Genomic DNA, 24132 nt, shown 5'->3' on the forward strand with positions numbered 1-24132 from the left:
GCAACTCGCTACCACGCTGGTCGCAAGGGATTTTTTTTCTTTCTTCCTTTTAATTTATAGGCTTCCGGGACGTGTCCGTATAGTCGTTTCATCAGTGGAACCTCATTTCCGACGATACAAACAAAATGACAACATACCCAGTATTTAAAATAATTGAAAAGCCACGACCGCTTCATATCGTTTACTAGATGACCGGTTTCAGCACTCTGAAGGTGCCGTCATCGGATCTGAAACGTGAATTAAAATTAGATTTGTGCCGCATGTGCCAACATGAGGCAGAGCATCTGATGAAAATCATTATCACAACCGATAAAAAATAATAAAAAACTGCTTTCATGGTCGTTCTTTCCATAAAATATAAAACTGAAATCACAGGCAGTGGTAGTTTCATGTGGTGACTTCAGTTTTATATTTTATGGAAACAATGACCATGAGAGGAGTTTTTTTTATTATTTTCTATTGGTTGTGACAGTGATTTTTATCAGATGCTCTGCCTCATGTGCCATGATGTCCATAGGGTTTTATAAATGTTAATCCACGTTTCAGATCCGATGATGGCACCTTCAGAGTGCTGTAACCGGTCATCTAGTAAAGGATATTGAATCGATCGTGGCTTTTCAATTATTTTAAAAACAGAGTCATCGCCCCACGACACACCATGTGTTCACTGCAAAACAATACCCAGTCCCCGAGCGGTTAAAAACTCCTACTCGGCCGGGAATCAAACACGGGTGCATCGGTTAGCAATTCGCCGTGCTGACCGCGCAGCTACCGACGTGAACAAGTCACAACGCTGCCAAGGAGTTCTCATCGTGGAGGATTTCATCCTCCACCAGCGAAATTGATAAATGCTAGATGGTCGTTGGTGTGTGTGGGCGTGCTAGAGAGCGTCTCCTCAACGCATCCTAGACGTGCTCCACTGAATTTAATATATCCGCCGTCCGCGGGTAGGAAAATCTCAGAGTGTGAGTTATAGCGGTTTTATTTAAACTAAAGTTTTTCTTCAGAATTTACAAAACAATATTCGTCAGGTAGGACTGATCCTCCAAGCCTACCAATAACTAAATCAGAGATTCTTCCAAACATAAACTGTCTGTAGTAACCATACAGCTTCACCAAACCAAGCCCAGGTGTCTCGTGAAGAGCGGCGCGGAGTCCACGTTGCCGTCACCTGAGTCCGAGGACGAGTAGAGGCCCTGCGAGGATGGCTCCGGTACGCTAGCGGCGGTGGACGATGACACCAGTGGGATCGCTCGGCGTGAACCGCCTCTCCAGTTTTTTTTTTTTCTTTATTGTGATTTCATTCCCCTGCCCCATATGGGCAGGGGAGGGCTGTCAGTGGCACAATCCGCCGCTCTTCAGCCGAGTGACATGAACTTAAAATAAGAATAAAATGGTACATACAGATGGCGATAAAGGGGAACTTAAAACAGAATAATGGGAGAAAATGGAGGTACAAAATATAGACTAACACGGAGACGTTCATGGAGGACAGTTAAAAAAAGTCACCAGAAAGTTTAAAAAACACAGTTGGTGATTCTTCAAAACTCAGAGAAGACACTGAATGTACATGCACACTCCGGAACAACACACTTAAAACCCACTTGGAACACACACGTCGAAGAAGAAGACTGCCAGGCGGGACCTGCCGAGGGAAAGGGCAGAGAGGATGGAAAAGGAGGGGTGAGCAAGGGGCAGCAGGGGAAGCGGCGGGATGAAGAGAGGAGGGGCAGCAGTGGGTGCACGAAGAGGCAGGAGACACGTGGGGCAGGAGACGAAGAGAGAAGACAGGGCAGGAGGGAGTGCAGAGACACTGAAAGGGGGCACAAGAGATGTAGGGGGAGTAGGAGGGGGAAGCCGCTAAGGAGGAAGGGAGGGGGAGGAGAGGGAGCCCTGAGGAGGAGGCAGGAAGATGGGGTTAGAGTTGGTAGGAAGGGTAGATGTCAGGGCGAAGCTCATCATCCGGGAGGGGTCCTCTCCAGGCTCCTGCGCCAGCCAAAATACTGCTTGGCGCATGGATATGGCTGGCTCTATTTGCAGTCACGTGTCGAGCGGAAAGAAATAGGTTCGCGGGTGTAGCGACCTCTTGCGGCGCCATGGACGCCTCCTGGTGGTCTCTGGGAAGCGTCTGTGTTTCCGGGACGACCGGCCAGGATGACCCCTACTCTGTCCGGGGCCCGCTGTACCGGTCTGCTTCGCGGGAAGCGAGAGCTGCAGGCGCTTAGTTAGGACACAGTAGAATTTAAGTCAGAGGAAGGAGCAGGCCAGTCCATTTGACGATGGTCCTCTTCTTTCAAGAGCTGTTATACCTGCACTGGTCTACGCATTTGCGCATTATCATCCATAAAAAATGAAGTCGTGTCTAGGGATACTGTTGAACATGGTGTATTGATGGTTCAGGTGTTACGGTGTGGGGAGGAACGATGTTGCATGGGCATCCTGACCTCCAGATCTTTGAACTCGGTCCACTCACTGGTCAACGTTAGTGTGACACTGCCCATGTATTTCTTTTCAGAGGTGCATTCGGTATTAACTTCATTCTTATGGACGACAGTGCGCGACCGCATCGAAGAGCACAGCTGGAGCAGCTCTTGGAACGAGAGGGTATTTGCTGAATTCACTGGCCTGCCCGTTCCCCAGACTTAAATCGCATGGAGCACATGTGTGACGCATTGGCGAGATGTCCACATGCACTATCGACCATCCAGCAGTTGTGTACTGCACTGGTGAAGGAATGGGCCGGCCGGAATGGCTGTGCGGTTCTAGGCGCTGCAGTCTGGAACCGAGCGACCGCTACGGTCGCAGGCTCGAATCCTGCCTCGGGCATGGATGTGTGTGATGTCCTTAGGTTAGTTAGGTTTAATTAGTTCTAAGTTCTAGGCGACTGATGACCTCAGAAGTGAAGTCGCATAGTGCTCAGAGGCATTTGAACCATTTTTGAAGGAATGGAACGCCGTACCACAATAAATGCTCACCAACCTTGCAGCCAGCATGGAAGCACACTGCAGCCGTCCGTGGTGACCACAAATGCTGTTAAGAACCACGTCCCGCCTTTTGTAATGTCTAGGGGACCATCACGAACCGTGATGATTTGAGTGTAATTAATGTTTTCAACATTTCGCGGCCCTCTCAGCAACAGTATTAATATTAATTTTAATTTTAATAATCCACAGCCTCACTTGCACTGTATATCTAGAATTTACCTAGGTTTCAGTCGGGAAAACCCAACCTTCTTCAGAATAACAGTAACTACCGTTTGTCCATAGTGGACATCGTTATGCTAAAACTACAAATCCATAAATTATCGTCAGACTGTAAAAACGTATCTGAAACTGCGTCGAACCCACTTCGCGACCGCGAAGTATGAGTTCCAGTACAGCGCTCGTGTGTGCCGCATCGCGGTCGCGAAGTGGGTCCGACGCAGTTTCAGATACGTTTTTACAGTCTGACGATAATTTATGGATTTGTAGTTTTTGCATGACGATGTCCACTATGGACAAACGGTAGTTACTGTTATTCTGAAGAAGGCTGGGTTATCCCGACTGAAACCTAGGTAAATTCTAGATAAACGGTGCTACTGAGGCTGCTGATTATTAAAATTAAAATTAATGTAATTAATGTTCTTAAATAAAAGTGTCATTTCTGTTGGTTTCATTGCTCGTTTCTTTCAGTTCCTCATGTGCTATACTGCAGCAATTCTTTCAACGTATGCTCCAAGTTTCATCGAGCTATATTACTTGATAGTGACACATCGTGCGAAACTTACTTTCGTCCGTAAGTTTGCACGCAATTGTACTAGAATATTATCAAATATCAGTCATTCCTGGACGATAAAGTATTAGCGGAACGGAAATTTTTGAGAAATATCTCTATCTTGTCCATCTAATAAGGGAAGCTCGTGTATCCTTCGCAATTGGCACGACGGATTAGAATACAACTACGTTGTTCTCTTCATAGATTAAATGGGATTTGAAAGCATGGTTGTGAGTATGAATGGGGTTGGGGGGGGGGGGGGAGGTGGCTGACGTTGGATTTGGGAATGTCGGTAACTGGAAGCTACTGTAGCAGGAGTAGTAGTGATGTTGGGTTGCGGACTGGGACGGGTTTTGGAGTCTTGATCTCAAGAGTGGATACAGTTAGCAGGAGTATAGGCGATGCAATGTGTAAACTTCAGAAAGAGAGAGACAGTGACAATTTTCTTAGTCTAACAAGCAGATCGGGCCCTGTCGTCTCCACCGGTCTTTTCGAGATTTATGATATATACGAGGCTTGTCTAAAATTAAAGAGAAGTGGGAGCACCAGATGGCCAAGCTACTACAAAAATACAGCATTTTTGGCGCGGGTCGGGCGAGGCATTCGCTGCTTATGTCAACCTCGTTTCTAGCCAGCAGTTACCACAGTGGGAATATTACAGAACAGTAATTAGAAGGTTGTGGATTCGAGTCAATACAAAAAACAATTTTTTAATTCTTTTATTTTAATTTGTACCTTACCTGCACTGCACTGTAAATAATCCTAAATACTACTGACTGTATTGTATTTATTAAAATGTTAACAAAAAACCTCAAAAGAAAAGGCAAATGAAAATTTGGGTTTGCAGATAAATTTGCAACGTATGATTCCCCTCAAAAGCACTCCGCTAGTGCAACTCCGCGATGTCCTTTTTTATTGCCTGGTGAAGATTTTCGTCAACAAGCTTCCGAACTGCTCCTAATCTCATGGACACATGAAAAGAAATCGCTTGCCTAGATGGTTGCATCAAATTACATTCCACTGTACATGGACAGCTATCCTTGCCAATACTGGGCTAAATAATGCGTTACATATGGTTCACTGCCAAACTGCGCGATGAGAAAGAACCTTATCTGAGTGTAAACAATTTTGTTTTTCTATAGATACCTTCAAACAACTACGCAACTATAAAAACGCAGCGTTCATAATGTGTGCAAGATTCCCGAAAATTACTGCTTCCTCTTGTCACGATGGGTATCACGTCCTCATGTATAAATAATCATCTGTGAACTAGTAAAAGTACATAGTGCTATATACGAAGTTCTCATGTGTGCCTTACAATCCCTCCCTGGGAATTTACGAGGGTGAATCAAATGAAAACCTTAAATATTTTTTAAATATTATTTATTGTGCAGAAGTGTACAAAGCTGTATCACTTTTCAACATAATCTCCCCCACGCTCAATGCAAGTCCTCTAGCGCTTACAAAGTGCATAAATTCCTTTGGAAAAAAATTCTTTTGGTAGTCCGCGCACCCACTCATGCACCGCGTGGCGTACCTCTTCATCAGAACGTGTTTCCTTCCATTGCGTCTTTTAGTGGTCCAAACATATGGAAATGACTTGGGGCAAGTTCTGGTGAGTATGGTGGCTGAGGAAAACACTCAAAATGCAGGTCTGTGATTGTTGGAACTGTTGTACGGGCAATGTGGGGCCTTGCATTGCCATGTTGCAAAAGGACATCTGCTGACAGCAATCCACGTCGCTTTGATTGATTACAGGCCGCAGAAGACTTTTTAGGAGATCTGTGTATGATGCACTGGTGACAGTGGTCCCTCTAGGCATGGTATGCTCCAAAGTGACACCTTTTTCGTCCCAAAAGAGAGTCAGCGTAACCTTCCCTGATGATGGTTCTGTTCGGAACTTCTTTGGTTTTGGTGATGAGAAATGGCGCCATTCCTTGCTCGCTCTCTTCGTTTCCGGTTGGTGGAAGTGAACCCAGGTTTCGTCCCCAGTAACGATTCTTGCAAGGAAGCCATCACCTTCTCGTTCAAAGTGCCGAAGAAGTTCTTCACAAGCATCAACACGTCGTTCTCTCATTTCAGGAGTCAGCTGCCGTGGCACACATCTTCCAGACACTTTGTGAAATTGTAGCACATCATGCACAATGTGGTGTGCTGACGCATGACTAATCTGTAAACATGCTGCAATGTCATTCAGTGTCAGTCGGCGGTTTTCCTTCTCTACGGCTTGTTCTGTGGAGTCACAACTCGTTGTGCCTGACCTGGACGAGGAGCATCTCCCACTGAAGTCACACCATTTGCAAACTTCCTACTCCATTCGTAGACTTGCTGCTGTGACAAACATGCATCACCGTACTGAACCGTCATTCGTCGATGAATTTCAATAGGTCTCACACCTTCACTACGCAAAAACCGAATAACAGAACGCTGTTCTTCCCTGGTGCAAGTCGCAAGTGGGGCGGCCATCTTTATACTCATACTGCGTCGGTGTGTGTGTGCGCATCTGCACTATGCTGCCACCTACAGGCCATTCTGCACGCTGTCTGCAGCACGCTTACCAACTTATAGGATAAGGGTGCGAAATTTAGATTTGTTATTACAAATAAAAGGTTTTCATTTGACTCACCCTCGTATTTGGAATCCAGAATTTTCTTTGCCTTTCCTTCGCATGGATTATATGAAAATCTAAGAAATACAATATATTGAGCATTATTTTCTATTTATTTCCAATGTAAGTAACGTGTAAATTGAAAAAATAATGAATAAAACTCTGCTCAGGAACTCAAACCAACGGCGCTCTGGTTGCCGCTCTTTACTCCTTTCGCTGTGCCGACCGCTGGGTATGAACGAAGTTAATATAGGCACCTGCACCAAAAATGCTATTTTTTTCTGAATGTTCGGTCATCTGGATCTCCCACTTCTGTCACTTTCGTAACTGGCCAAACCCTGCATATATAAGAAATTTGGACGAAATCGGTGATGACAAGTAGACGCGGTCCCCTAGTAAGACGTGCATCAGCATCAACATCTACATCTACATCCACACTCCGCAAGCTACCTGACGGTATGTGGCGCAGGGTACCTTGGGTACCTCTGTCGGTTCTCCCTTCTATTCCAGTCTCGTATTGTTCGTGAAAAGAAAGATTGTCGGTATGCCTCTGTGTGGGCTCTAATCTCTCTGATTTTATCCTCATGGTCTCTTCGTGAGATATACGCAGGAGGCAGCAATATACTGCTTGAGTCCTCGGTGAAGGTATGTTCTCGAAACTTCAACAAAAGCCCGTACCGAGCTACTGAGCGTCTCTCCTGCAGCGTCTTCCACTGGAGTTTATCTATCATCTCCGTAACACTTTCGCGATTACTAAATGATCCTGAAACGAAGCGCGCTGCTCTCCGTTCGATCTTCTCTATCTCTTCTATCAACCCTATCTGGTACGGATCCCACATCGATGAGCAATATTCGAGCAGTGGGCGAAGAAGTGTACTGTAACCTACTTCCTTTGTTTTCGGATTGCATTTCCTTTGGATTCTTCCAACGAATCCCACTCTGGCATCTGATTTACCGACGATCAACTTTATATGATCATTCCATTTTAAATCACTCCTAATGCGTACTCCCAGACAATTTATGGAATTAGCTGCTTCCAGTTGGTGATCTGCTATATTGTAGCTAAATGATAAAGGATCTGTCTTTCTGTGTATTCCCAGCACATTACACTTGTCTACATTGAGATTCAATTGCCATTCCCTGCACCATGCGTCAATTTGTTACAGATCCTCCTGCATTTCAGTACAATTTTCCATAGTTACAACACCTCGATATACTACAGCATCGTCCGCAAAAGACCTCAGTGAACTTCCGATGTTATCCACAAGGACATTTATACATATTGTGAATAGCAACAGTCCTACAACACTCCCCTGCGGCACACCTGAAATCACTCTTACTTCGGAAGACTTCTCTCCATTGAGAATAACATGCTGCGTTCTGTTATCTAGGACCTCTTCAATCCAATCACACAATTGGTCTGATAGTCCATATGCTCTTACTTTGTTCATTAAAAGACTGTGGGGAACTGTATCGAACGCCTTGCGGAAGTTAAGAAACACAGCATCTACCTGGGACCCATGTCCATGGCCCTCTGAGTCTCGTGGACGAATAGCGCGAGCTGGGTTTCACACGATCGTCTTTTTTGAAACCCATGCTGATTTCTACAGAGTAGATTTCTAGTCCCCAGAAAAGTCATTATACTCGAACATAATATGTGTTCCAAAATTCTACAACTGATCGACGTTAGAGATATAGGTCTACAGTTCTGCACATCTGTTCGACGTCCCTTCTTGAAAACGGGGATGATCTGTGCCCTTTTCCAATCCTTTGAAACGCTAAGCTCTTCTAGAGACCTACGGTACACCGCTGCAAGAAGGGGGGCAAGTTCCTTCGCGTTATCTGTGTAAAATCGAACTGGTATCCCATCAGGTCCAGCGGCCTTTTTTCTTTTGAGCGATTTCAATTGTTTCTCTATCCCCCTGTCGTCTATTTCGATATGTACCATTTTGTCATGTGTGCGACAATCTAGAGTGTTTCAGTACCATTTTGGTCACAGAGTGTCTGGTCATTTTGTTTTGACAGTGAGTAGAGAACTGTAGGTGTACATGTCTCCAGAACGGTGAGACCTGCTGATGTGGAAAGCTCCACCAGTGGCAAAGCGCGGAGCACTGACGGCGGGTTGGCCTACCTTGTACTGCATGACATCGACGGCCTTCGTGAAGCCTCCGTTGGCCTGCGACTCGAGGCTGTAGCGCTGCACGAGCTGGCGCTGCAGCCGCTGCGGTGGCAGGTGGGCTTACCTTGTACTGTATGACGTCGAGGGCCTGTGTGAAGCCGCCGTTGGCCTGCGACTCGAGGCCGTAGCGCTGCGCGAGCTGGCGCTGCAGCCGCTGCGGCGGCAGGTGGGCCTACCTTGTACTGCATGACGTCGACGGCCTGCGTGAAGCCGCCGTTGGCCTGAGACTCGAGGCCGTAGCGCTGCGCGAGCTGGCGCTGCAGCCGCTGCTGCAGGTCGGCAGACACGTGCCGCCGCGCCAGCAGCGCCGCCACAGACAGCGACAGCTCCGACAGCAGCAGCGCGAACAGCAGCGCGAAGTACTGCGGCACCAAAGCACACACACACACACACACACACTAACACTGTGCGCTCCACTGTAATTGTAACGTGGCCCTGCACACAAGGTACAGGTAACGAGGGAAATTCCTCCGCAGCACTCACCTCAGATGTAGTGGTAAAACGGCTCAGTGGATGGCCCGTCAAAAACTGAACTCAAATCGTGCGTGAAAACGAGAACAAGGTGTACTGAACTGTGAAAAAAGATGCAAACTAGAAACAGAGATCGGTTCAAGCTCAAGATACATTACTGCCCATTAAAATTTCTACACCAAGAAGAAATGCGGATGATAAATGGGTATTCATTGGACAAATACGTTATACTAGAACTGACATGTGTTTACATTTTCACGCAATTTGGGTGCATAGAGCCTGAGAAATCAGTACCCAGAACATCCACCTCTGGCCGTCATAACGGCCTTGATACGCCTGGGAATTGAGTCAAACACAGCTTGGATGGCGTGTACAGGTACAGCTGCCCATGCAGCTTCAACACGATACCACAGTTCATCAAGAGTACTGACTGGCGTATTGTGACGAGCCAGTTGCTCGGCCACCATTGACCAGACGTTTTCAATTGGTGAGAGATTTGGAGAATATGCTGCCCAGGGCAGCAGTCGAACATTTTCTGTATGCAGAGAGGCCCCAGTACAGGACCTGCAACATGCGGTCGTGCATTATCCTGCTGAAACATAAGGTTTCGCAGGGATCGAATGAAGGGTAGAGCCACGGGTCGTAACACATCTGAAATGTAACGTCCACTGTTCAAAGTGCCGTCACTGCGAACAAGAGGTGACCGAGACGTGTAACCAGTGGCACCCCACACCATCACGCTGAGTGATACGCCAGTATGGCGATCATGAATACACGCTTCCAATGTGCGTTCACCGCGATGTCGCCGAACACGGATACGACCACCATGATGCTCTAAACAGAACCTGGATTCATCCGAAAAAATGACGTTTTGCGAATTGTGCACCCACGTTCGTCGTTGAGTACACAATCGCAGGCGCTCCTGTGTGTGATGCAGCGTCAAGGGTAACCGCAGCCATGGTCTCCGAGCTGATAGTCCGTGCTGCCGCAAACGTGATCTAACTGTTCGTGCAGATGGTTGTTGTCTTGCAAACGTCCCCATATGTTGACTCATGGATCGAGACGTGGCTGCACAATGTGTTACAGCCATGCGGATTAGACGCCTGTCATCTCGACTGCTAGTGATACGAGGCCGTTGGGATCCAGCACGGCGTTCCATATTACCCTCCTGAACCCACTGATTCCATATTCTGCTAACCGTCATTGGATCTCGACCAACGCGAGCAGCATTGTCTCGGTACGATAAACTGCAATCGCGATAGGCTACAATCAGACCTTTACCAAAGTCGGAAACGTGATGGTATTCATTTCTCCTCCTTACACGAGGCATCACGACAACGTTTCACCAGGCAACGCCGGTCAACTGCTGTTTGTGTATGAGAAATTGGTTGTAAACTTTCCCCATGTCAGCACGTTGTAGGTGTCGCCACCAGCGCGAACCTCGTGTGAATGCTCTGAAAAGCTAAGCATTTGCATATCACAGCATCTTCTTTCTGTCGGTTAAATTTCGCGTCTGTAGCACGTCATCTTCGTGGTGTAGCAATTTTAATGGCCAGTAGTGTATGTAACATTAAGCGATTCCGAAGAACCACGGCGTCGTGATTGTGTGGTTCTGGTGTTGGACTGCAAATCGGGTGATCCGGCTTCGAACCTCCCTAGTGCACCATACTTTTTTTTTGCCACAATTTTATGAACTCTCCGACCGATCACTGGCGTGTCTGTTCTCTTTCTGTAGTCTTGGCAATTGTCATACTATACACTGCTTGTAGAACATGAGTCATGTCGTAAGCATATATTACCGTCGTGAGTAAATGTGATGAATAGGCAGAGCAGGCGAGATGTTTCCTAGCCCTGTCAAGTGAACTATGTTACAACGAAGGAATTCAAGAGTCAAAACTTCCAAGAAGGAACACAAGAGGCATAACATGTGGTACTTGTATGGAGTAGGTAGGTACGTACATCTGGAGGTCCCTTCGTCAAACGTCGCTGTTGCAGACGGACGTTACACCACGATACAGACCAAAATTTGAATACAGCGAACAGAGACGTCAATGAGCGGACAGACATTTCTTAATTTTATGAAAACAAGGGACCGTTTGGGGAAGACTTGAACACGGATTTCCCCCTTCGCAGTTCAACACCATGACTGCCATTCAGAGTTGCTCGTTGTTACACATGCTGATTTTGGACCGTTCACTGTTCCTATTTTGCTTCTTTTTCTACAGTATACCTCCTTCCTCTTTTCATGCTTGATCTTTGTTCAGTGTACGGGCTATCCAATTGGCGATTTTACCACTGAATCGGAGGAGTGTGCCATAGAGAGTTCCCCTTGTAAGTCAAAGTCAGTAATTCGCCATGTAATGTTAACCACAAGAAACTGTCACTGGTTTATTTAATTGACTACGGGGTGGCATTTGATTATGTGGAAAAAGAGGCAACAAAACAGACAAACATTACGGAATTTGGTGTTGAAAATAACTAAACAAATCTCTATTTGCTACGCGAATGATGTCAGACATAGGTAAAAAAAAATAGAGTACTGTTCTTACTTTCATTCCATAATATCATACGGGATTTTTTTCTGAGGAAATTCATCAACTCAAGCTTAAGTTTTCCTAGTCCAAAAACGTGCAATACGAGTTATTCGTGTTCTGAACTCAGAAACATTCTGTAGAGGGCTTATTAATAAACTAGGGATACTAACTACTTAATGCCAATGTATATATCCCTTAAAGAAATTTATCATTAAAAATATATCTTTTTTTTCAAACCAACTGTTCCGGTCATGGAATCAATACTAGACATAAGGTTAACTTTCACAAACATTTAACATCACTTGCTTTAGTCCAGAAAGTTGTCGACAATTCAGCAATATACATTTTCAATAACACGCCAGCAGTCATAAAAAGTTAAACTAATAATAAAGTTCAGTTTGTAAGAGTTTATTGATGTTTATTGGTGCCCAGGTCCTATTCCATTGACGAATTTCTTAGCAAAACCGATTGGTCTCCGTGTATGTTATTAATAATATTACATAATGTTAATATTGGGTACAATCTGCCTTCTGCACAAATTTTTTGCAGTAATGAAATCATTGTAAATGAGCGCTGTAAAATATTTTTTTATGTTTTTTTAGTTTGATGAAGAGTGACTACAATAGCCTAAAATCGTCATTGCACTTAAGTGTATTGATCAATTAATATTCTTTTAAATATAAATATGCTTAGGATTGCTTTTTGACCGATTTCACTTCCAGCAGGGCAATTTCGTTTGGGATCTGTGGAAAGTATATTAGCATATTTGTTCTTATTTTGTAAATATTTATTGTGTATTCTTATTGTTCGACTTGTTCCTCATCCCAGATTATCTTCAGCTTTAGATCGCACGAGCGTGCAGCAGAGGTGTAGCAAAAGAAATAACAAGGGAGCCCTGAGTGCGAGGTCGCACGTTCAATCTCTAGTAAGGCTCATTTTAAAGTGTTGTGTTATCAATTAGGAGAAGAAAAGTTTTAGCTGCTAATGACTCACCATGTGCATCAGTGGGGTGACAGAAAATCAGTGTCCGGGAGGTGCAGAGATCAACCTTCTATGGGATGGATCTATTACACTTCACAAAATGGACATTCAAGAAATGTTAAAAATAAATCATTAACTTGTACCATGAACACCGAATGAAAAATGCCGCGCTACATTGATCACAAAGTTTTGCACCATCAAAACTGAAGACGAGCCCTGGGAGTTACAAACCGTGAAGAGCATTCAGCTAGGTTTCCACTCTTAAAGAACGCGTGTAGAATCATGTTGGTGCAACAGGATGGTAAGAACTGATGGAATGTGTGGCATGCTACCGAATGCGGAATAGTCTACAGTGGACCTTATCGTGAAACTGACTATCCTTTAAGGTGCAGCCGCGGGCAGTGCTATAATATGTTTTATAGACATCCAGAGGCTGAATTTCTTCTTTCGTTTCAGCTAGTACGAACTGCAAAGTTACATGCTTTTCAGGAGGGACACTTTGCTCTAAAAGAGTATGATTTTTTTTACGTATACCAGGAACCAAGAGAAAGCGAGTTATTTTGACCAGCTATTAGCCAGAATCAGTGCTCATACCATAGTTGTGGTTCTCTTACGTCCATTTTCCCACTCTTGCTTGCTGTGATGTAAATTTCCCTACTGGCCTTGCAAAATCACGCACACGAGATCGAATAGTAGGAGCCAGAGTACCCACGACTTCTTGCAGCACAGTAAATAACTTCCAGCCAGTGTACGGTCCAGATTAACAGTCGTCATAATTGTATACGAATACGTTAAGGCGTTGATGTTAGTTGATCTAGACACAACTCTCTTGGTACCTCTAATTTCCTGGGTCCCTTTCATAAGCATTTATTTTTCTAATCCCGATTGGTAAGAGTTGAAAACAAATTCCTTACTGAACGCTGGGATGAATTTGTTTATCTCATCTACAAATTTTTATGCCGATTCTGCGTCTGCTGTGCATTGTCAAATTAACGCTTTGTTTGAAATTTCCTCACCTTACGTTTTGCCAATCCTGTAACACTCTTCGAAGTTACGCAACCATCCACTGCTGTCGTGAAATCACTGTAATCTACGTCGCGCGCAGTTTGATGTGTATAACGTAGTAGGTCACTTGTAAATTGTATCGAGCAGCCTAGAAACGAGGAAACACCAGTTTTTGTGAAAAGTGTGCCTTGTCCTCCACTGAATATTCATAGTTTTTCTTATCAATTACACGGTCATATTGCTAATTCGATTTTTTTTTACCATGTTGAGGACGATCTTCCATTTGTGTAACTTTGTTTATTCCAGCTCCTTTGGCAACGATTGCCCTTTACTACGTTTCACTGCAGACGGGAATTGCGGCTCTCTGTCCGACAAAGAAGATTAACTATAAGGCCCGATACCTGTTGCAATATCACTTTCACTTGTTAAAGCATGTATCGTCATCACTGCACTCGACATGCACACTGTCCGCATAGTGGAGCGTAAATGGCACCACATATTCCACTGACTCATCTTGCAGGAACGCTGATATTTCAAGGGCCACTTCTGTCTCAATCTGCGAAATTCTTTGGCTTCCTTTCTGACAAAATGTCAGCTTTGGCAACTGTTGTTGTAGATATAATACGATGTTTGCTTTGTTTATCGTTGCCATTCCTCTACTTTGTAGCCCTGTTGTGAGTTACTCGTCGACTAAGCAGTTCAGCTACGCTGTAAAGCCTGTTGTGTTCTCCATTGGACACACCCAGTCCCGCCCTCTGTTAATCATTAGCAGCAAATATTGTGGCTGCATGGCAGACAATATATGGGGCATCGAATGCCATAAACTGCATTGGCCTCTTGCGACGTCCCGCTCAAGGAGTACCTTGTAAGTGTAGGTCGACACCAAAAGATAGTAGGAAGAAAAGAGTTTTTCTGCTAGGCAGTAGACATTGCATGGGTACAGACCAGATGATGCATGAAAGAATAGAAACTGAGACATGGTGCGGCTGGCGCCAGGGTTCTCGAACTTAGAATGGCATCGCTGCCATCGATTATGGAGTCACCATCTTTGCCTTCGGCGATTCAGGCCGGTGGTCGGGTGATTAACGAGGAGAGAAAGGAGACAGCGGAGTGCATATTCGCAGGGTCGGAGGTGGCTAGTTGACGTTTACCGTGAGGCCTGTGGTACGACGCCTGTACGCTATGGGCAGGGTCAGCGAGAGATCCCGGCAGTGACTTGATGGGACCTCGGATTCGGTATCGCGGTGGTGCACTGTTGTGTTTTGGTGATTTTCTGCTGCGAGGGCATGTATAGGTTCTTGTTACTGGCCATTGAAATTGAGATGTGTCTATGGCGTGTCGGAGGAAATGTGTGATGCTCGCCGCTTTTGCATATGAAAACGCTTCTTGTGCCTTGTGTCTGTGCAGGAAATTATGTGAAGTAAATAGCTGATATCACCGCGACGTCTTGCTCTCACGCGTTGTTGAATATATTTCGGAATTACTGTGTAAAGAAAATGAAGGTACTGTTTTATTCTACTTAAATCTGTGCCAGTTATATGTGCATTTATATGCCCTTCTTTATTTGCAGAAGTTATAGAAGTGTGTAAACAGAGAGGTGTGTGGAAAGGGATGTAAAGTTGAAACCCAATAAGTGAATACACTCGAACTCTGTATTACTGAAGGTGCCTTTCCATACCAGTACCTACCTTGGGTAATAAGTGTTATTCAGAGGTTGTCATGGTACTGTACGTAATTATTATACACAAAATTGTTTATTCTGATGATACTAAATTGGAGATGTAAGATCGGTTGTCTGCCGCTGTAAATTACTATTGTCTCCTCTGTGTGGCAGCCTAGCATTGTCAGTGGCTTCAATCATTACTCCTGTCATATTTAGAGTTTTGTATTCGCGGGTTTGCTTAAGCTGACACTGTTGAGTAGTAATACCTGTAAACAGGCAAGTCAAACTGAGTACACTATGAACTCAAGACGATATTCTATTACGTGGTACCTTAGTTTGTTATAGGTTACAAGTATTTTACGTGTTATTAATATTCTGCTGTTAGCTTTGTCTAAAGAGGAGCTAGTTCTGTGAAGTAGTCGTTTACATTTTATTAGTGTGTTGCGCGTTGTGTCTTTTCATGTCAATTGTTTTTAAGAACCTACAAATGACTCTGTGTATGTTGCAGGTAGCTGAAACTGACGTGTTCACGGGGGTCGCGTCCTGACGGGGTTGATAGCGGCCCTTTTTACTACGGCACATCCGGCTATCCTCCTTCAGTACATTTGTCTCGCTTATATCGTTACTACGTTTGTCGAGTGAAATTAGGGCTTACTGTAATCACCTTATACACTCCTGGAAATTGAAATAAGAACACCGTGAATTCATTGTCCCAGGAAGGGGAAACTTTATTGACACATTCCTGGGGTCAGATACATCACATGATCACACTGACAGAACCACAGGCACATAGACACAGGCAACAGAGCATGCACAATGTCGGCACTAGTACAGTGTATATCCACCTTTCGCAGCAATGCAGGCTGCTATTCTCCCATGGAGACGATCGTAGAGATGCTGGATGTAGTCCTGTGGAACGGCTTGCCATGCCATTTCCACCTGGCGCCTCAGTTGGACCATCGTTCGTGCTGGACGTGCAGACCGCGTGAGACGACGCTTCATCCACTCCCAAACATGCTCAATGGGGGACAGATCCGGAGATCTTGCTGGCCAGGGTAGTTGACTTACACCTTCTAGAGCACGTTTGGTGGCACGGGATACATGCGGACGTGCATTGTCCTGTTGGACTGTCTAGGAATGGTAGAACCATGGGTTCGATGACGGTTTGGATGTACCGTGCACTATTCAGTGTCCCCTCGACGATCACCAGTGGTGTACGGCCAGTGTAGGAGATCGCTCCCCACACCATGATGCAGGGTGTTGGTCCTGTGTGCCTCGGTCGTATGCAGTCCTGATTGTGGCGCTCACCTGCACGGCGCCAAACACGCATACGACCATCATTGGCACCAAGGCAGAAGCGACTCTCATCGCTGAAGACGACACGTCTCCATTCGTCCCTCCATTCACGCCTGTCGCGACACAACTGGAGGCGGGCTGCACGATGTTGGGGCGTGAGCGGAAGACGGCCTAACGGTGTGCGGGACCGTAGCCCAGCTTCATGGAGACGGTTGCGAATGGTCCTCGCCGATACCCCAGGAGCAACAGTGTCCCTAATTTTCTGGGAAGTGGCGGTGCGGTCCCCTACGGCACTGCGTAGGATCCTACGGTCTTGGCGTGCATCCGTGCGTCGCTGCGGTCCGGTCCCAGGTCGACGGGCACGTGCACCTTCCGCCGACCACTGGCGACAACATCGATGTACTGTGGAGACCTCACGCCCCACGTGTTGAGCAATTCGGCGGTACGTCCACCCGGCCTCCCGCATGCCCACTATACGCCCTCGCTCAAAGTCCGTCAACTGCACATACGGTTCACGTCCACGCTGTCGCGGCATGCTACCAGTGTTAAAGACTGCGATGGAGCTCCGTATGCCACGGCAAACTGGCTGACACTGACGGCGGCGGTGCACAAATGCTGCGCAGCTAGCGCCATTCGACGGCCAACACCGCGGTTCCTGGTGTGTCCGCTGTGCCGTGCGTGTGATCATTGCTTGTACAGCCATCTCGCAGTGTCCGGAGCAAGTATGGTGGTTCTGACACACCGGTGTCAATGTGTTCTTTTTTCCATTTCCAGGAGTGTATGTTGAAGTTAAGTACTCCCTTGGCAGGGCGCAAACCTTCGTGGATATAGTCGTATCCTCATCTGTAAATATTGATCGTGTTATTCATTTGTTCTCGTCACATGCATGATTATTTATCTTGTTATATGTAATGTCAGTAAAATGTGTTAGCGAGGTCCGAATTGGGACGTTGTATTCTCTTCTTGTGGAAACAAGTTTAAGTGATTTTATTCCCTTTTTAAGTAGCATTTAGATGGGTACGTTTTGCCTCCATGTTTGGTGTTTTTATGGCTTCCACGTTAATTAAAATTACAATAAAGGTAAATTTGGCAACGGAGGGTTTCGTGTATTTACTAGTTGCTAAGTGAATCCTAAGTTAAGTGCAGGAACGCTACCAGAAACTGGGTACCAGGTCACAAGTATAGTGAGGCCCGATGAGAGAAGACGCAGAAAATTTGTTTAAAATTTTTGACAAAGAGGATCAGGTTATCACAGTAGGTGGAGAGGGAAACGGCCGGATAAAGACATAAATTACGGTGTTAGGGATCACCTGATTGGAATAGGAGTAGCACCCACACACACAGGTGTGAGTTTTGTGGAAGTCCTATAGTGACATGACCAGCCCTGCTGTGAGCCTCTTCACGCTGAGTTGAGCAGGCAGCCACTGACGGAAATGAAATCTCAAATGAGATGGGGATGTAGTATACGCGGCCAACAACTGGATAAGAGGGGGAAAGATGTGTTGGCTAAGCTTCTTGCAGGAAATGTACGGGGGCCATCATCATACGAAGCAAGATCCCTGTGGCTACTGGTGTCACAGAAGTACTGTACTTTTCTTTACGTGAGAATCAGGATTCAGGTACCATCTTGTGATAGACGTAAAAAAATAACAGAGCATCCCCACAAAATACCTAAGAATGCACAGGAAAATAAATGTATCTTATTTCATCACAATATTAGAGGATTGAGTGATAAGGTAAAAGAGCTTCTCATCTACATCTACATCCATACTCCGCAAGCCACCTGACGGTGTGTGGCGGAGGGTACCTTGAGTACCTCTATCGCTTATCCCTTCTACTCCAGTTTAGTATTGTTCGTGGAAAGGAGGATTGTCGTTATGCCTCTGTATGGGCTCTAATGTCTCTGATTTTATCCTCATGGTCTCTTCGCGAGATATACGTATGAGGGAGCAATATACTGCTTGACTCTTCGGTGAAGATATGTTCTCGAAACTTCAACAAAAGGCCGTACCGAGCCACTGAGCGTCTCTCCTGCAGAGTCTTCCACTGGAGTTTATCTATCGTCTCCGTAACGCTTTCGCGATTACTAAATGATCCTTTAACGAAGCGCGCTGCTCTCCGTTCGATCTTCTCTATCTCTTCTATCAACCCTATCTGGTACGGATCCCACACTGGTGAGCAGTATTCAAGCAGTGGGCGAACGAGTGTACTGTAACCTACTTCCTTTGTTTTCGGATTGCTTTTCCTTAGGATTCTTCCAATGAATCTCAGTCTGGCATCTGCTTTGCCGACGATCAACTTTATATGATCATTCCATTTTAAATCACTCCTAATGCCTATTCCCAGATAATTTATGGAATTAACTGCTTCCAGTTGCTGACCTGCTATATGGTAGCTAAATGATAAGGGATCTTTCATTCTATGTATACGCAGCACATTACACTTGTCTACATTGAGATTCAATTGCAATTCCCTGCACCATGCGTCAATTCGCTGCAGATTCTCCTGCATTTAAGTACAATTTTCCATTGTTACAACCTCTCGATATACAGCATAATCCGCAAAAAGCCTCGGTGAACTTCCGATGTTATGTATATTGTGAATAGCAACGGTCCTACGACACTCCCCTGCGGCACACTTGAAATCACTCTTACTTCGGAAGACTTATCTCCATTGGGAATGACATGCTGCGTTCTGTTATCTAGGACCTCTTCAGTCCAATCACACAGTATGTCTGATAATCCATTTGTTCTTACTTTGTTCATTAAACGACTGTGGGGAACAGTGTCGAACGCCTTGCGGAAGTCAAGAAACACGGCATCTACCTGGGAACCCGTCTCTATGGCCCTCTGAGTCTCTGAGCTTCTTATCTGTTTCGAAAATTTGGGGAGCTCTGAAAACACACACATTCTGTGCCTGTCTAGGCTTATAGAACCAACTTCGGAGTATTTTTCGACCGTTCCATTCCATAAAAGTACCTTGACATGAGCTACAAAAATGGCTTATTACTGACAAAATATCCCGACCATGCTGTGCGGCACCATCGCGGCCACAAGATTTGCAATCAGATGTTCTACACCATTACCGGTCATTACCGCCCGGCAATATTTCCGGCAATATATTTCTGGGTACAAGTGTTTGCACGGGGCCCCACTATTGCAACAAATGGACGATCGCCAGCTAGTGGATGTGAGCCTATAGTTCACACAAGGAACGAAATCAGAAACAGTAAGAGAAACCGTGCCTGCTGAATGCATTCATTTTAAGTAAGGAGAGTGCTTTACAAAATTTAATTAGTGAATTGATGCTAAATCTGCACGCATGGACAGCACGCGCTACCTAATATGTTTCAAACCACCGTGCAAGGAACTGGATTCTTCCGGGTTTCACACCTCCGTTTCTGTTGCTGATAGAAAGGTAGGATCAGTTGTTTTGGACAGTTCTTGGGCCAGGGGCCATTTGTATAAACAAAAGAAGGTCTGTCTTAGTGTCGCCATCCTACAGTACAGGGCCAAAGTATGAATATTACATACATCTACCTGCTTCGGAAAAAGGATCTAATCGGTTGTTTCTTTTTGCATTTGATCTACGGTGGTCTCATGATGGCACCATTAGTTCATGAGCGATTCCTTAGAAAACAATCAAAAATAGTTTTTTCCATTTTTTTTCATTCCAAAACGGAGCCGACGATTCCAAGACGGTATGCACAGCATATGACTGAAATTTTTACAATGTATTCCTAAGATCAAGATCTCGAACAGAGCTCTAACTTTTCTTGACATCTCTACCCGTTTAAGAGAAACAGAGGTTAAAATTTTAGCTCATGGGCGGTTCCTTATAGAACCCCAAAACGCGTTTTTTTAAATCATTTTTCGTACCAAAACCGAGCATCGGATTCCAAGGCGGCTATGTACAGCAGATGGTTATAACTTTTACGATATATTTCTACGATCCCGGCCTGGAACTGTCCTGAAAATATTATTGATATCTTTATCCGTTTCTGAGACAAAGAAGTTCAAATTTACTCTGCCTGTACACTAAAATAGGAACGTAAAATACGATGTCAAGTCAAAATGTAGTTTATAAAGTGACGTAGGTAGGGTAAATATGCTGTAAAGTGTCTCCGTTATCATCAGGTGGGCTCTGGCAACCCCATGTTGTAGTACAGAAGCATATACAAAACTTTTGTGCTAGTAAAAATTCAGTCTGAGATGTAAAATTTATTTTACGTTGTTTTAGCTTCACGTATGTTAAGTATCAAATTTTTACTGACCCATAGGACTGTTTTCATGAGTGAGTGACATGCCCTGCTGTGGCAGGGAAAAGAAAGGAATCAGCTAAAAAATTCTCCTGTCAGAGCAAAAAGAGGCAAATATGGTACTGTTTAAAAGACTCTGACTGAAAAGTGGGGTACAAGCTGTCTCATTCTACCTTGCTCAGAATCTTTAAATATTTTCCGAAACATTTTAGCCGCGAACATGTTCGCACTGACAGAGAGGAGGTAGTGGCAGTGGGAAAGAGGCGGAAGAGTAATAAACAGTAGGCAGTGGTTGTGCTGTAGAAAGACTGAAGGAGACAGTGACAGTGTCAGAGAAAGAGAGGGACACAGTGGCTGTGGAACATAGCAGACAATGAGAGAACAGTGCTAGGAAAAGAGAGGAGATAGTGCCAGTGGTAGAGGAATAAAGAGAAGGAGAAATGGAAGGGGTGAGAGACAGTGCCAGAGTGTATGAAGTGGCAACGAAGAAGAGGGGATAGTGAGTGAAGACTGCAGCAGTAGTAAGGAATGAATGAGGTAGTAGCAATAAGATAGAACAAGAGAGAGACAGAGACACTGGGAGGAGATAGTAGTTGTAGGACAGAACGAAGGAGACTGTAGCTGTGAGACAGGAGGCAGTGACAAGTAGAGAGAGAAAGAGATAATGACGATGAATTGGGTTGAGTGAGTGAGTGGGAATGGGCAAGTGGGTGTGGATGGGTGTGAGCGACTTACAGGGAAGGACTACTGGGCGTGAGCGACTAACAGCTAGGGGAGCTCGTGGGAATGACAGGTGAGTTGTGTATTAAAAAGAGTGTGAATATCTTCGCGTGAGAAGCATTTGGAATAGCTTTTTATGGTGCTGAGAAAGGTGCTCCGTTTTAAGTCAGAATTTTGAAACAGGAGCACATTCGCTTCTTTTTTCCGATGGTGCATAACGATTCCGAATTTTATCACTGTGTCGCAATACCATTGCTAATATTTCACACACGCTATTTGTCCGATAACTGCTACTAGAGTGTGTATAGCAGTTATAGACTGACTGGCAATCACCGTTCGTTGATTTTTTTAACGGTGATTCGTACGGAAGTTTGTGTGCCTCTTTTTTAAAGTTCACTATCCCTCAGTAAGCCTCATGGTACCAGAAGCTCGCAATTCTTTGTTAGAACTGAAAGATTTCACTAACGAAAGTTTGAAGTAAGAATACAATTTTTATTTTCTTTTTCTCCGCCACCACCCATCATTGTTTACATTATAAATCCGTGCTTCAGGTACATCACGAGATATTATGAAACTCATGGCATCAACTGCAAACCATGGGTATGAAGAGCCATTTGCGCTTCCAGTCTTCCTATGCAACATTTTTGCCTCGTTTTTGGCGCAGGGTAGAAGACTTCGAAAATTTTTGTGTGCTTCATCAAGAGTGATTCAGGGCTCATCGGCGAAACCTTCGCTTCTGTTTTGGCAGACTGTGATCTTTGCATACATTAATTTCGACGTCGCATAGTTTCGGTCGTTGATGAATCGCATATATAAATTTCACAGCTCTCTCGTTCGTCCACTTCCCCGTTGCTATACACAACAAACAACTGATGGTTCAGATGGCTCTAAGCACTATGGGGCTTAACACCTGAGGTCATGAGTCCCCTAGACTTAGAACTACTTAAAACTAACTAACCTAATGACATCACACACATCCATGCCCGAGGCAGGATTCGAACCTGCGACCGCAGCAGCAGCGCGGTTCCGGACTGAAGCGCCTAGAACCGCTCGGCCACAGCGGCCGGCTAACAAACAACTATGAATCATATGTCTATATGTGCCCGCACAAACTTTTGAACGAAAGCAAATCGATATTATCTTCGCTCAAACACGTGCCTGCAGCGCTGTCGGTGAGAAAAGTAAGAAAAGATGGTGAGGCCGAGGGGGGAGCATTTACGGACAAGGACAGAGAGAGATTGTACCCTGCAATACGAAATATACTCCACCCTTGGTGGAAAATACCTGCAACCTCTGGGCAATACGTTGGCAACGACGTGCAACATCAGAAATATTGCCCGGCGATACATCACAATTTCCGCAGTGGAGTAATGTTGATGGCAACGCTATTGTTGCCAAATATTGGCGTAAGATATGGCCCATGTAAAAGCACCTTAACAGCATGCGGAGTAAATGAACACTTAAATTTTTCCGTGAAAGCTCGGATTTCCCGTATTTTATTACGATGGTCTGCCTCCCTCTATAGATGGGAATCAACAAAATATTTTGGTACTGGAAGGAGAAAGTTGGTGACTGACATTTCATGGAAATATTTCGTTACAAAGTAAAACGTCTTTGCTTTCTTAATTGTCACCCCAAGTCGTTTATCATATCCGTGACACTCTCTCCTATTTCGCGGCAATACAAAAGGAGCTGTCCTTCTTGGAACTCTTCCCATGGTCACCGTCAATCGTACTTGGGAAGGATCCAGTACCGTGCAGTAGCATTCCAGAATCTGAGGACAAATATAGTGCAGGTAGTCTCTTTGGAAGTTCTGTTGTACCTTGCTAGTATTCTGCTAATAAAACGTAGTTTTAGGTTCGTGTTCCATGCAAAATGTTCTGTGTAATGGTTCCAATTTAAGTTGTTCGCAACCGTAAAACCTGAGTAAATCGACAGCCTGTAAGTTTTTGTGTGTAAGTGAAATTTAACTATATTACTTATACATGCGTAAGACCTCACACTTTTTATTGATTAGGGTCAACTGCCACTTTTAGAATCATGCAGATATCTTGTCTAAATAATTTTGTAACTCGTTTTGATCTTCTAATAACTTCACCAGATGGTAAACAGCAGCACCATCTACAAACAAAGAGGGCAGTCCATATTATCTCTCAAATCGTTTATATAGACTAAGAACAGCAAACAGCTTGTAGCACGTCCTTGGGCAGTGCCGGCCTCGGCGTGCCAGACTTCACGCGTGCGGTGTGTGCGGGCTGCGGGAGGGCCAACGCCCGGCATGTCGCTCGATTTCGCTCGGTCCTTCTCAGAAGTATAGCACTCCTCAGCACCAATGTAATTAATTTCTACAAATAACGTGTCACGGAAGCTGTAACTTTAAGGCTAAATCAGTTCCATAGAAGGAGCAACGTTTTTAAGAAACAAAGAACACAAACGTAACAAAGAGTAAATAAAACAACAACGTGCACTGTGCGCTTAATCTGAATACGGTGGTTCCCAGTTACGCTCCCCTCCCCCAGTACCGCCGTAGAGCGTAGCTCCGGGGGCGTAGGGATACTTGTATGTTTATGCGTCTGCCAGTTTTAGAACATCTCAGAGGCACCTATGGCTCCACCTCCAAGGCTGCTGGGTTCGTTGCAGGTAGTGGGCTCTCTATCCGCGTCG

At 45.0% G+C, this 24132-nt stretch overlaps 1 protein-coding gene across 1 annotated transcript in view; it reads right to left on the bottom strand.

Moving 5' to 3' along the window:
* Window positions 1-24132, bottom strand: part of LOC124803258 (CD151 antigen-like) — a 159136-nt gene that overhangs the window by 131123 nt on the left and 3881 nt on the right. The window contains exon 2 of the mRNA XM_047264441.1: window positions 8717-8902. Coding sequence (XP_047120397.1) covers window positions 8717-8902 — 186 coding nt within the window. The remainder of the gene's footprint in view (window positions 1-8716; window positions 8903-24132) is intronic.

This window comes from Schistocerca piceifrons, chromosome 6 (assembly GCF_021461385.2).
Source record: "Schistocerca piceifrons isolate TAMUIC-IGC-003096 chromosome 6, iqSchPice1.1, whole genome shotgun sequence".
NCBI lineage: Eukaryota > Metazoa > Arthropoda > Insecta > Orthoptera > Acrididae > Schistocerca > Schistocerca piceifrons.